The sequence below is a fragment of the Vicia villosa genome, unplaced genomic scaffold (assembly GCF_029867415.1).
Source record: "Vicia villosa cultivar HV-30 ecotype Madison, WI unplaced genomic scaffold, Vvil1.0 ctg.000053F_1_1_3, whole genome shotgun sequence".
NCBI classification, from domain to species: Eukaryota; Viridiplantae; Streptophyta; class Magnoliopsida; order Fabales; family Fabaceae; genus Vicia; species Vicia villosa.
Genome location: NW_026704983.1, coordinates 100,473 through 114,996, shown reverse-complemented (window position 1 = coordinate 114,996; position 14,524 = coordinate 100,473). Strand labels below are relative to the sequence as shown.

At 31.5% G+C, this 14,524-nt stretch overlaps 2 protein-coding genes across 2 annotated transcripts; one reads left to right on the top strand and one right to left on the bottom strand.

Moving 5' to 3' along the window:
• Positions 1–8,053: 8,053 nt before the first annotated feature.
• LOC131623167 (rust resistance kinase Lr10-like) lies at positions 8,054–11,608 on the bottom strand. Its single transcript, XM_058894172.1, has 2 exons — positions 10,689–11,608; positions 8,054–9,380 (listed from the first exon to the last, which is right to left on the bottom strand). The coding sequence occupies exons 1-2, from the start codon at positions 11,461–11,463 to the stop codon at positions 8,290–8,292; spliced, it is 1,866 nt and encodes a 621-aa protein (XP_058750155.1). The 5' UTR covers positions 11,464–11,608; the 3' UTR covers positions 8,054–8,289.
• A 46-nt stretch (positions 11,609–11,654) lies between these two features.
• On the top strand, positions 11,655–14,234 carry LOC131623168 (rust resistance kinase Lr10-like). Its single transcript, XM_058894173.1, has 3 exons — positions 11,655–12,545; positions 12,638–12,664; positions 12,926–14,234. The coding sequence occupies exons 1-3, from the start codon at positions 11,819–11,821 to the stop codon at positions 14,023–14,025; spliced, it is 1,854 nt and encodes a 617-aa protein (XP_058750156.1). The 5' UTR covers positions 11,655–11,818; the 3' UTR covers positions 14,026–14,234.
• The last annotated feature ends 290 nt before the right edge of the window (positions 14,235–14,524 follow it).

Genomic DNA, 14,524 nt, shown 5'->3' with positions numbered 1-14,524 from the left:
CTAACCCTTTTGTCCACGTTACGTTCATGCATGATGCACCCCAAAGCTTGTATGGTACTATTATTGTCTTGTTGAGTTATTAAATATTTGGTGCACATGGCATTCATGCAGTATGCAACAATTACATTTCCAAAGCTAGTGGTACCAAAAAAACAAAACTAGTGGTACCATATTCACTTTAATTATCATAAAGTAGAAATATCAACATATATTTACATTTTCAATTGATTAGGATATGTATTTAGAAGACAATAATAATTTAGAATCAATTAATCAACTACAATGGCGGATCTTGCTCGGAATATTAAGGGGTGCCACAAATACAGATCAAAATATTATATAAAAGTTATTAAAATCACCTATATATTTCAGCTCAACTAACAAAAATTGATAATTTATTCTTAACACTTTTACTTGGATTTGGACTCCAAACATTACACTTATGTTTGAAATTTTTAATGATTATTACTATTTTATCTATTAATCAAATATCGGCACTAATAATTCTTAAATAAAATATCATAAATATTTTTAAAAATTTTTTTGAACAGATATTTTTACATGTTTAATCACTGTATAATTTGTAAAATATGTACAAATAAATTACTAATAGAAATAGAATAAAAACATTGAAGAACACATGAGTAATTGAAGAACAAATCATTACTAATAAATTACATGTTTAATCATTATATACTTATTTTTTAAACAAATCAATATACTCAAAATACGATTAGTAATTGAAGAACAGATGAGTGAAAAAATTGACACATTTTATTCATTTGTCATAGAAAGAAAAAAAAAAGGTATAAGCTTAAATTAAAACAAACAAATTTTTTTAAAACAATCAAATAAAAAAAGGATTTCACGAAATTTTGTAAATTAAATAAAAAATTTGGAATCATAATTAGTAAAAAAATTATTAACGGAAAAATTTTTATTTTAAAGGATATTGAGTAAATTCAGGATCTTGGATAAAAAAGTTCAGCCCATTACTAAAAAAACCCTAAAATAGTTAGTAACTTATTACTGTTCTTAATCCCTGCCAAGCATTGCTCCTTTGTTTGTTTCTTTTATATGTCATGTGCATGTATTTAAAATTAAAAAAAATGAGGGGTGCTATTGAACCCTTGGGCTCCTTAAAAGCTCCGCCACTGAGTGTTTTCCAACCTTTCCAACTCTCAATATAAGAATCACTCAAACTCATTCAAAAGTTTTCCAAAAACCTTTGTCTTTCTAAGTTTTCCCTTGGAATTCCTTAAACCCTTATTCTCCCTTGTTGTTTTAAGCTCTAAGATTGTCGCACTATAATATGAGAAGAAATCCATATTTGTAATATTCAAAATCCAACAAATCTATAGTAAATCCCAAAACATATCTCCTTAATTGTTAGAATAAAAGATATTATTAAAATCTTATATCTATCAAATATTAAAAATATCTTATAATATCTCTTAGACTATTATAAATATATATCTTATAAAATATTATAAATATATATCTTATAACTAGTAAGAGATTTGTGCTGCCGCACATGTGTTCGTCTATTTGATGTAGTATATTTTGAATGATATGAAAGTCAATGTTAAATGTCACTATGAGCAATTTTATTAATTATTATATAAATTAATTAGACATGAAAAAAATATAAATTTTGATATAATATTAACTTCATAATATTATAAGGAAAATATGAAATTATTTATTTAATTGTAAATTGAACAATAATCATATAGATTTAAGTGTATTTTTGTTGGTTATATTTACTGATCTTAAGATCAGTGCACGGTGAATCCAATGTTGCAATATCGCCGAAGGTTCGTGCAACGACATACTCCCTCTGTCCCAAATTATAAGAGAAAAAAACAAAATCACGCTTATTAATAAAAGTAAAAACAAAATCATTTGACTTATGGTTTTTTGAAATAAAGTGCATTGGAAGATGTAAAAAAAATTATAATGGGTTGTTGGTTATAGAAATGATGAGAGAGAATGTGAGTTAAATGCAATTTGCATTTAATTTTACCTTGAAAAAAATGAAAGATGATTTTTCTCTTATATTTTGGGATGGAGAGAGTATGTTACTAATGCTAACACAACGACAATAGTAATAGTAATCGTAATATTTTTGAAAGAAGCAAACACTGTCAGAACTTTAAAATCATCGAAAACTATAATAAACTGCTTCTTGCTGGTCACGAAAGGAACCTTAACAAAATAAAAACTGTCTTTGGCACATCCAACAATTACCTTAAATAATATCAATCTTGTTTGATAGATCCAACACATCATTATCTTGTTTGCTCAAGACAATAGTAATGAAATTGTAGCTGAATGTTGTCGCTCATTTTCCAATTCACAATAACGCCTTATACCACCACCATCCCTGTCGGTGCTGAATGTTGCTCAATACAGACGAAACACCTGATCTGTATTAGAAAAGTAAGGGTTTAATCCCACCAATGGAAACCGACCTGTCATTTTCAATATAAGCATTCAAGGAAACAAACCTTGAAAAATAAGGAAAAAGATACATACTTGTAAGTGGCTTTTAACATGATATATAGTTAGTCCTTCAACTTTCATGAGCTTCAGCACACCCTTAGGCGTAGCTCCTGTAGAAAAAAAAGTAAAAATAATTGAGGCAGAAGTTTAACCAATTAAGACAATACTTGGGAGTGTGAAAGAGCGACGGACATACTTTCACTTCCACCAAGTTGGCCGTCAGCCTCCACAAAGAAACAAAATGAGATCCCAATGATCGGAAAAATAACAAGTGTACTATTTTTGCCTCTGTAGTAATAATAGGGGGAATTCCCCGAATGTCGATCTCAAGGACTGCGTAGGAAATACAGATTTGCAAAATATGATTCAATTGAACAAAAAACTAATGTTTTGGTTTTGGGGGATTAAATCCTTGCAAAGAAAAATAAGCAGAAAATAAATTGATTTTTGTTATCAAATATATGAGATGCTAGGGTAAGTGGTTGATTTGGCATGCAACCCTCAGAATTAAGATCTCTTCAACAAGTTCATAACAGTCAGTTACCAATCCTTAGGGTGTTTCCTCCTAAGTCCTTAGTGAGGAAACCTTTGGTCTTCCAACCTAAATCCTAAGTCCTTAGGAATACAAATTGAAACCAAGCCTTTATTTTATCAAGATTATATGGTAATTATAGGGTATCCCTAGTCCTAGGTGATATCTACTATAATCAAATTATGCACAAACCCTAACAACTACAGTCCTGTATTTGTTAGCCATGGATGAATCCTTATTTGACCGATAAAGAAAACATGAAGAACATTGCATAATTTAACTGAATAATATAAACCATTGTATTGACGAAATCACTAATTCATCGTTATTACAAAAACCAAATCAGGACCACCCCCTAGCATTGGGGGGTTTAGCCTCTCATAATATTCAAGAAAGACATAATAAAGAATGTAGACATTACTCAAAAATAATGGTGACTTTGATCTTCAATGGTGGAAACCCTTGAATCCCTCCGTCTCCAAAACTCTTGATGAAGCTTTCTTCTCTCTTCTGTGATTTTCTGTCGTATGATCCAAAAGTACTCAATACTTCTCTCAAACTCAACTAAATAGTCTAGGTACAAATCTCAGCCAAATGAAATGTCTAAAGTGCCCTCAAGGTGGAGATTTAATGAAAAAGCCCTAAAATTGGAAGTTTTCACGCTCTCAGCAGCACTGGCCGTGCTCGGACGCACGGGCGGCCGTGCTTCTTTTTAATTTTTATTTTTGCTCCCAGCCATCCTGACACGGGCCGTGCGTGGAAGCACGGGCGGCCGTGTGTCGTCCCTAGATTTTGTATGGAGAGTGTCATGCATCTGACACGGGCCGTGTGTGGAATACTAATTCATCATTTGCAAGAGATGCAGTCAATTCATTTCTCTTCATCACATCTTTTATGGATGGAAAATGTCTTCGATTCTTCCCTGTGCTCCCACACTTTCATCTTCTAACTCATGATCCTGCTCCATGTCTTTGAAACCCTAATTTTTTTCAAATCAGGAAGTGAAGAGAGGGATATGAATGAGTTTAGAGAAAGGTTGAAGGTAAAGATAGATGTGAAGAGCAAGAAAAAGATTTTCTTTTTCTGTTTTGAGTTGTGTCGGTCGGAGAAGGGGTGGTGAAAGGGGAACAGCGACGGCAAGGTTTGAGAGGTAAAAGAGATAAGAAGAAGAGAGAACACGAGAGGGAAAAAGAGAGAGAAGAGAAGCACAGAGAGAGAAAATTGTGGATAGTAATGAGAAATAGGGTATCTTATGGAGGGAAAGAGGAAAAATGAAATTGGACCAATGAGAGACCAACAATTGGCAGTTGGTTATTGAAAAGTTAAAAAATATGGTATGTTATTTAGTTAGTTACTAAATTGCCCTTTTTATGTGTAAATAATTTTTTAGCAATGGCCATATTTGTCACATTGGTCAATCTCTTAGTAGTTGTTTGTACTAGCAAGATACTCGTGCATCCGCACGGGTAAATTTATTTGATTCTATATAGATTTTATTTAAATATGCATATAAATTTAAAATGAGTTATTTAACTATAAAATGAATAATAATAATAATAATAATAATAATAATAATAATTCAATTTTGATAATTTTGATATTTGAAAATAAAAATTTTGTAAATCAAATAAAGGCAATTGTTAATTAAAATAAAATATGTATTTTACTGATAATGGCCCGTGAAAAAATTAGAATTTTTGATATTCGAAAATAAAAATGTGTGTCTCAAATAAAGATAATTCTTAACTAAAATAAAATATATATTTTGCTCATCGTGATCTATGAGAAAAATTGAAATTTTGAGATTTTAAAAATAAGAATATTATGTCTCAAATAAAAATAATTGTTAATTAACATAAAATAGGTATTTTGCTGATGATAGTGGCCCGTGAGAAAAATAAAAATTTTTACATTTTAAAATAAGAATTTTATGTCTCAAATAAATACAATTGTTAGTTAAAATAAAATATGTATTTTGCTAATAATGGTCCGTGAGAAAAATAAAATTTTGACATTTTAAAATAAGAATTCTCTATGTCAAGTTAAGACAATAAAATTGGTATTTTGCTCTTAGTGGCCCGTGAGAAAATGATTTTTTTTTTTACATTTGACAATAGTTTTTTAATTTGATAAAATAATTATATTTTCGGTTAAGTAAATTTTTATTTGTTGCTATTCATTTCATTTATTTATTTATGCTTAAAAAAATAAAAAAGAAAGAAAAAAATTAAGGTTTTTTCTTTACCCACCTCCCTATCGGGGTCACCCCCAGCAAAAACCCCACTTTACCCCTGCTTCGGAAATGCATTTCCGAAATATTTTTTTTCTAAATTTTTCCAGACTTCGGAAGTGCATTTCCGAAAAAATCCCAAAAATTGTGATTTTGATTAATTCGAAGATGCATCTCTGAAAAAACAAAAAAAAAATTAAAAATCTCAAAAATTAATTTTAGGATATTAATTAATTCATATATCATAAATTTGATATAATTTATGAGTAATGAATAATAATAATTATATATTTTGATATAATTTATGAGTTATGAATAATAATTATTATATATTTCTATTCTGATTCATATTTTAAAATTTAAAATAATTTTAATTAAAATAATTAAAATAATTTCACTTACAAAATGAGTTATAATTTTTTATTTATATATTTATAATAATTATTATGTATTTACAAAAAAAATTAAAAAAACGAGTGTTTTAATTTATATATTTATATAATAATTATAATAATTATTATATATTTATAAAAATTATTATATATTTATATAATAATTATTATATATAAATTATAAATATATTTATATATTTATATAATAATTATAAAAATTATAAAAATGAGTGTTTTAATTTATAATAATTATTATATATTTATATATCAATTATTATATATTTATACATTATATATTTATATATTTTACTTACAAAATTTATAATTATTATTATATATTTCTATTCTGATTCATAATTAAAAATTAGTTATAATTTTTTATTTAGTTTAAAAAATTAAAAAAAAAGATTTTGTCTTAATTTTATTTAATGAATAAATTTTATATTTAATTCTATATAATTCAAAATTTACTTATGAAATTAAAATGTTTTTGATTTATATAAGTTAGTAAAATAATTTTTAACTTTAAAATTGCTTAGGAAATTTTGATTCACCTTGATTTTATTGATTCACCTTGATTTTATACCTATTAATTGTATTGATTCACCTTTATTTTAATTTTTTAATAATTATTGAATTCTTTAGGAAGTGTACATCCAAAACATTCCAAGACCAATTTGGTTTTGGAATATTTCGGATATGCATCTCCGAAGTCACCCCTCTCAAAAAAAAAGTGTTTTCGGAAATGCATCTCCGAAAACCCAAACAGGGGGTGTTTTCGGAATGCATCTCCGAAAACACTTTTTTTTTCGTGTTTTCGGAAGTGGATTTCCGAAATAAGACAAATTTTGAAAAAAAAAGCGTTTCGGAAATGTATTTCCGAAGTAAAGGTATTTTGGGTTTTTCACCAGAGGTGACCAAAAAAATAGGGAGGTGGGTAAAGAAATTCTCAAAATTAAAATGAAAGTGTAGGAAAGAGAAATAATAAGTGAAATAGTGAGAAGTGGAGGAAAAAGTGAAAGTAAAAAAAGACAAATAAGAAATTGACACTTGGTAGCATTTGGTTGAAAAGTAAGGTGAATTAATTGAGGGATTATGTTTTGGGTCATGCTAACGAGTGCCCCAGGGGCACTCTTTAAGCATTCTAAATAAAGAAAATATTCTTTCAAAAGTTCACCATTTCAATTTTCGATGCATTAATTACGCATATTTCCAAGAAAAACTTACTTTTTAAAGCTATTAAAGAGTGCCCCTGGGGCACTTGTTAGCATTTCCCTTATGTTTTTACTATTTTAACATTTTGGAAGTGTAAAAAAATTTAAAGTGAAAGGGTATTATTGGTAGTTTGCAGGCATATTCTTCTAATGGATAGATAGTTGATAGTTGATTGATAGTAGATATCTTTTAAAATATTATAAATATCTTATAATATTTTTTTATATTAATTTTTATGATCTCAAAATTAATATAAAATATTTTAACATTAATGAATGAATCAATGAACCGAATCGACCGAACTCGATACCCGTAAATCGTCCAGACCAGATTATTTTTCGGCTTTTTAACTTTTGACAATCTCAAAATATATTTTCTTTCTCTTCGTCAACAAAGTTTTTTAAAGCACACTTCAACAAATAAGTTAGATTAAACTCTAATAAGAGTAATATATATTTCATTTTTTATAATAAATTTAAGTGTTTAAGAAGTTAATTTTTTATATAATAAGGATAATTATTATTTTCATACTCTTTAAAGGCTAATTTGAAGAGATAGTCATTCTTTGAGATACTAAATAAAAGATTTGCCACCAATCGTTAGTTGGTCCAGTGGTGATTGGCGCTGGACTTGGTAGGTCGAATCACGATTCGATCCTCCGCAACTGCGATCGGGAGGGAGATGAAACCACTTGGTATAAAGAAAAGAAAAAAAAAGGTTTGCCATAAGAATGTTCATGGATAGGGAATGAAATTAAATGTATCCAATGACTCAAAAAGTGTTTTTGGTTCGGGAACATTTTAGATATAATGTCAGAATTCCACAAGTGTGATCAATTTATGTTATGCATGTAAATTTATTTATTCATGAATTTGTCCAAACTTGTCACAAATCTGCTTTTTAAACTTTTTATGTGGTTTTGTCCGAAAATCTAAGATGACCAAATCGAACATAAGTTAAAACACTTGCACAACAAGTGACCAAAGTCTACATTTCCTCTCTCTCTTGACAATACATCGGTGTTCATAGATTTGATATCTTATGTTAGAGGTCACACATGCCACAAATGAGTTCTCTCATAATTCAGAAATTGCTTAACATATGGAATGGAACATGCTAAGATTTGGAACATAGCCAGAGAATCAAAACAGAGTTTTTCACAAAAGGATTTGAGTGTCTTCAAGATTGTTCATGATGCAAGTTATTATAGTTTTTATATAATATAATACATATACATGCATGTTTGATGAGTATGTAAAGGTGATAGTTTTTAAAATTAACATATGCTAATATAAGTAAAGAAAAAAAAAGCATGAAAAAAATAATAGTACATATCTACTACCACCCTTTATATGTCTGTATGATAGTTGGAACCAATAGCATTAGTTTCATTCTCCACATGCTCATGATGGGTGTTAGTTGTCATCAAATGCATTTGCATCTGTTGACATGGTCTGCCAGGTTAACATAGACTGTGGATCAAGTGGAAGGTGTTGAGGCACTTCATCTCTTTCAAGCATTTCTATCACTTCATTCATTGATGGACGATCGTCTGGTTTCATTTGTATGCATTTCAAGGCAATCACAATCATCTTCATTGCAATATTCTTTTCCTCTTCTGTTCCGTTGTTTGTATCTATTGTTTCCTCAAATTGATCATAAATCCATTTAGCAAAGTAGTCTTGCCAACAATTCTCTATATAATTTTTGTTCTTTTTTCTACCTTCCATTTCCATTAGCATCATTCCAAAACTAAAAACGTCAGCTTTGTGAGATACGCTTCCGATGTTCTTGTACAATAGCCCAGGAGCCATGTAACCCAATGTTTCTCTTGGAGCTGTTAAAGTTAAAATGCTTTGATCTATTTGATATAATTTTGCCAAACCAAAATCTGATATCTTTGGGTCAAAATTTTCATCAAGAAGAATGTTATGTGGTTTAATATCGAAGTGTATGATTTGTATGTCACAACCTAGGTGTAGATATTGTATTCCTCGAGCAATTCGAAGAGAAATGTCGTAGATTTTATGGTAGTTTAATGAAGATGTGTTTCCTTGCTCTTGTGAAAACGTATGTTTATCGAGAGAACCATTAGGCATGAACTCGTAGACCAGAGCTTGTTTTGTTCTTTCAGCACAAAATCCAATTAGTTGCACCACATTAACATGACGAATCCTTCCAATGGTTGCAACTTCATTGATAAAGTCTTGTCCATTGGTTTGGGGTTTAGTCAATACCTTAACAGCTACTTTGCGTTTGCTGCGAAGTTCTCCTTCATAGACAGAACCATAAGCCCCTTTACCCAACTCATGCTTAAAATGCTTGGTCATCGACTTGATTTGAGAGTAAGAGTATCTGGTAGGTATGAAATTATTATGACTTTGGATAAAATCTTCAACCGTGTCATATATGGATAGATGCTTTTTTCTCCATTTACATATCAATATCAATATAGCAACAACAACGGGCGACCCAAAAACACATTTTACAAGAAACCACGGGATCACTGTAGAAACAAATCCAACTATTAATAGAAATATTATTCTAATTTAGAATACAATTTGAGTTTGTTATTCATTCATTGAAGAACTCTGAAAATTTTATTGAATCTCTTATAATTTGTAAGAAAATGGCACTCACCATACAAAGAAATGCATATGTAAAGTAAACAGAGGTGTTTCAAATAAAGTGATCAAATTGACATGAATTCAAAGACAATTAATAAACCAGCGCATATGATAAAATGAGGCCTTTTAATTGAGTAAATATAACATGTTAGAACCTTCAAAAAAAAATTGTTTAAAAAAAAAACTAACAAGAGCCACTAGAACAAATATATTAAAGTAAAAGGAGGAGAATACAGTTAAAGAGAAAGGATCAAACCAAATATTTTCAAAAAAAAAAACATTTCTTCCCCTTATCTAGAATAGTTGGACTCCCTTTAAGATTGTGGTCTTTGCTTGGCAACTCTTGCATGATAGATTCTCGTCTAAAGAAAATCTTTTTAAGCGTAAGGTCATTGCTGATATAGAGGGTATTTCTCATATATTTTGTAGGCATTGACTTGAGTCTGCTTCTCACTTATTCGTTACAAGTATCCTAGCTTCTAGTGTATGGTATGGGGTCTTTAGGTGGTTAGAGGTTCAGTTCCTATAGAACTAGGATCTTTTGGATTATTTTTTTTTCTCTTTAGGTGGGAGATCTATGTCTAGGGGACGGTTTGTTATTATTTGGCATGCAATGGTGTGGTCTATCTGCTTAGGGCAAAATGATAAGTTGTTTATTGGTAAGTCAACAAACGTGAAAGAAGTGGACGACAAGAGCTTTTATTTGGATTGAACTTGGTTCTTCAATAGGTCGGCATTGAACTCTCTCTCCTCTGTTGACGGGCTTCAGAACCCTATATTGTGCCTTAACTAATAGCGGCTGGAGTAATCTGGCTTTCTCTTTTTGGTACTAGTGGTTTCGATGTTGCTAGTAGTTCTTCTGGTATGTTGACGATGGGACAGGCGGTCAGAGCTCTAGTTTGTTTTTTGCTAATCGTTGTTTCAATGCTTGCGAGCCTTGTTGTTGTGGTGCTTCTTATTGTGTGTGTTTGTTGATGCCTCCTATTGAATTTTATTTTCTCCTTGGTTTTTGGCTACTAGCTTCTATGTTTTTGTGTTTCTTGACACTCCTTGTGCCACATGTGTTGTACTTTTGTATTTTGTAGAGGTTTCCTCCTTGTGCCAAAACTGAGCAAGTAGTTTATTTTGTAAACAAAGACTTGAAAGAAAACAGAGTAGTGGTGTATTTCAGGTTATGATTGACTTACGAATCCCTCCAATGGCAAGACAGGTGAGCGCTGCATCGGCGAGCATGCAGCGGAGTGGCAATCGTTGTTCCACTTCCCGGTACCAGTCACTGTCTTCCACACATCGTAATGGTCGCCAACGAATCTCAACTCCATTCAGATATTCACTGTGACTTTCTGGATACCCACACTTTTTATTAGTACTACATTTCACCTCTCCATCAAACCTACTCATCATTATCTTCATATCTATTCTGCAAGACTCTCCTATGTTTGCCACACTTGGTTCAAAAAAACCATGAACATCATATAAATAAGAATATTGCTTTTCCTCATCATCAATTCCACCACCACACATCTCTGAAGAAATATCCATATAACCAAAATCATCTACCGGTTTTTTGCATCTCATAATTGTTTTGTATTCCCGAGAATTCGTGAAGAATGAGACGTTTTCGTAAGGAAGAGAATAGGAATTGATGATAGGGCAGTAATCAGGACTAACTCCGGTAATGATGTAACTGAAGGCGGAGGATGAGTTAGAAGCTATAATGGCGTTAGCATAATGTTGTCCATAGTTGATGTAAATTACCGATTTATTGTTTTCACATATTACTTGGAAACTTGGATTCGCACACCCATATTCATATAGATTTGAAGATTCGTTGAATATGAATCCGCAAAAATTATCTGATTGAATTGGGCATAAACCACGTGCGGGAAAATCATAGACAAACACACATATCAAAATAACAAAGGTAATCAAAATGATTAGTCCCCCGCACGACACAGCCATTTTGATTTTCAGATCGACCTTGCAATTTTCTTTATCTTCTCGACTCAGTCAGTGTTGGCTGGCATGACTTATTCATTTCACTCACGTTAATTGACTTCGAGTCAACCTCTTTCCTTCCATCACTTATGTCTTATCCTCTAAAGTTTAGAGTATATATTTTTAAAAAATAATTATAAATGTATATAATAATTTACATTGAGATTTATATTTATATTTAGTGAAACAATTATGTTTACAAAAAAGACTTGTAAGTGTGAATCAGTTAGGCTGATGGAGTCATGGTCAATGCAATGCAAAACTGCACTATGTCAATAACTCATACTGATTTTTAGATTGATATGATTATTGATCAGTCATGGCTACTTCATTAGAAAAATCCATCCCCGTGTTCTTTCTGTGCTTCTTAAATGGAGTTGTAATTGCAGAAGCTACATCCCATGATGACCAGTGCAAGGAATCAAGTTGTGATGGTATTCATGGACCATTCATTAGATTTCCTTTCACACTCAAAGGAAAACAACCAAAATGGTGTGGCTACGATAACTCCCGGTTTGAAGTATATTGCTCACACACCAACCAAACTGTGTTGGAACTACCCTTTTCTACTAAAGCCATCATCAAAACCATAAACTACACTTCACAAATCTTAACAGTGTCTTATCCTGAACTCTGCCTTAACAAACAGCTTCCCAATTTCGATATATCCTCATCTCCTTTTCAGTTCAACTCTGAGTTTGGACTCCGTGAGTATGCTCTATTCAACTGTTCAGGGACTAATCACAGAAACACAGATGATAATAATCATGATATAATAACATTTGGAAACTTTTCATGCCTCAACTTGCCAGGATTTGAAGTTATAGCAGTGGACTCCAGATCATCAATAATCTGGATACCTTTGTTGTCCTGTACGAGAATCCAAAACATTGTAATGTTGCCTAATTCTTTGTTTAACAACAATGTTGATGCTGGTCTCAATTGGAACCAACCAGATTGCAGAAACTGTGAACAAAACGGTGGGCAATGCAAGGCCAAGAGAAACACATCCCAACACGAATTCGAATGCAGAGGTATCACTAAAGGTATGATTTCGTCTAGATACTTGCGTAAAGAAGTTATGATGTTATAATCTATATTAAGTCATGAGAAGCTCATATCTTCAAACTTTTTGCAGGTTTCCCAAAAGGAAAAGTGATTGCCGGTAAGCTTTCTAAACTTCATCTCATTTGGCATAAGGGAGATACAAGTTATACAATTAGTAAACTTAAATACGCAACTTATGTGCCTCATGTTAACCCTGTTTACTTTTTTGATTCATAATATCACCCTAATTTTTATTAACATATGTATGGTATATATTTAGGGACAAACTCATATGCTAAAGAAATCAAGGGACAAAACTGAAAGTGAATGATATTTATAAAAAGTTAAATTGTAAATTTATTGGTAATACTATGTGCAGGTGTCCTAGGCCCATTTTCTCTGATATTTGTTGGAGTCGCAACATATTGTATCTATGTAGCTTGCATTGAAAGGAAGAATTACATAAGGATCAAAAAGTTTCTGAAGGACTATAAAGCTCTTAAGCCTGCTAGATATACTTACGCGGATATAAAAAGAATTACAAATCATTTTAAGGACGAACTGGGGCAAGGAGCTTTTGGATCTGTCTTCAAAGGAAAGCTATCAAATGAAGTTCATGTAGCTGTTAAGGTCCTAAACACTTCAACAGGAAACGGCCAAGAGTTCATCAATGAGATGGAAGCAATGTGTCAGATTCACCACATCAACGTGGCTCGCTTAGTTGGCTTTTGTGCAGACGGAAACAAAAGAGCTTTGGTGTATGAATTTTTACCAAAAGGTTCGTTGCAGAAATTCATATCGTCTGCAGACACTAAGGATGTCTTTTTAGGTTGGGAAAGACTACAAAACATTTCTCTCGGTATAGCTAAGGGAATTGGGTATCTTCACCAAGGTTGTGACAAAAGAATTCTCCATTTCGATATCAAACCACATAATGTATTGCTAGACGATAATTTCACACCCAAAATTTCTGATTTTGGTTTGGCCAAACTTTGTTCCAAGGAAAGAAGTATTGTCTCAATGACCACAGCTAGGGGAACTTTGGGCTACATTGCACCAGAGGTATTTTCTAGGAACTTTGGTAATGTTTCCTATAAGTCAGATGTTTATAGTTTTGGGATGGTGCTTCTTGAAATGGTTGGGGGGAGGAAAATAACCGATGACACTGAAGAAAATAGCAACCACGTTCACTATCCACAATGGATTTATAATCTTTTAGAGAATGAGGAAGATATGAAAATCCATATAGAAGGAGAAGAAGACGCTAGGATTGCAAAGAAGCTATCAGTTGTGGGGCTTTGGTGCATTCAGTGGCACCCAGCGAATCGTCCGACCATGAAGGCTGTGGTTCAAATGTTGGAAGGAAATGGAGAGAAGTTAGAGATGCCGCCTAATCCTTTTGCTTCTGCATCAGCAACTAGAACGAATGCTGCAAGGCGTCTGAACTTGGAACTCGATGTCATCTCAGAAATAGAGTGAAGTTGAGATGAACAATACTTAATACTCTTCATTATAGATTAAATTTTCTTTAAATAAGTTTCATGTTCAATTATATTGATCATTTCTCTGAACGTTGATATGAAATGTTAGTTTCGGGTATCTTAAAATCTGTGAGTTCAATGTTACTATGATATTTTATTTAATAGCATGCCAGCATCGTGTATTGATCATCAAATCATCCTTTTTAAATTTGCTGTATTACTTCCAATTTGGTTCCTCAATTAGCTCAGCTATTAGCAAATTATGCTGATTCCGTTTGGATAGAGGATGTGCCTCAAGGTATTGCTTCTGCTTAAGTTGACCTCTGATTTCATGCTAAATCCTTTCTATAATTTAATGAAATAACAGTTTTCCATTAAAAAATCTAACCAATATTTCTAATCCAATGTCTTAAACATGATTTAATTTAAATCAAACTGTATTTGCAAAACTCATATATCAATTGTATCACCAATACCATGTATGTAGTCTCATCATA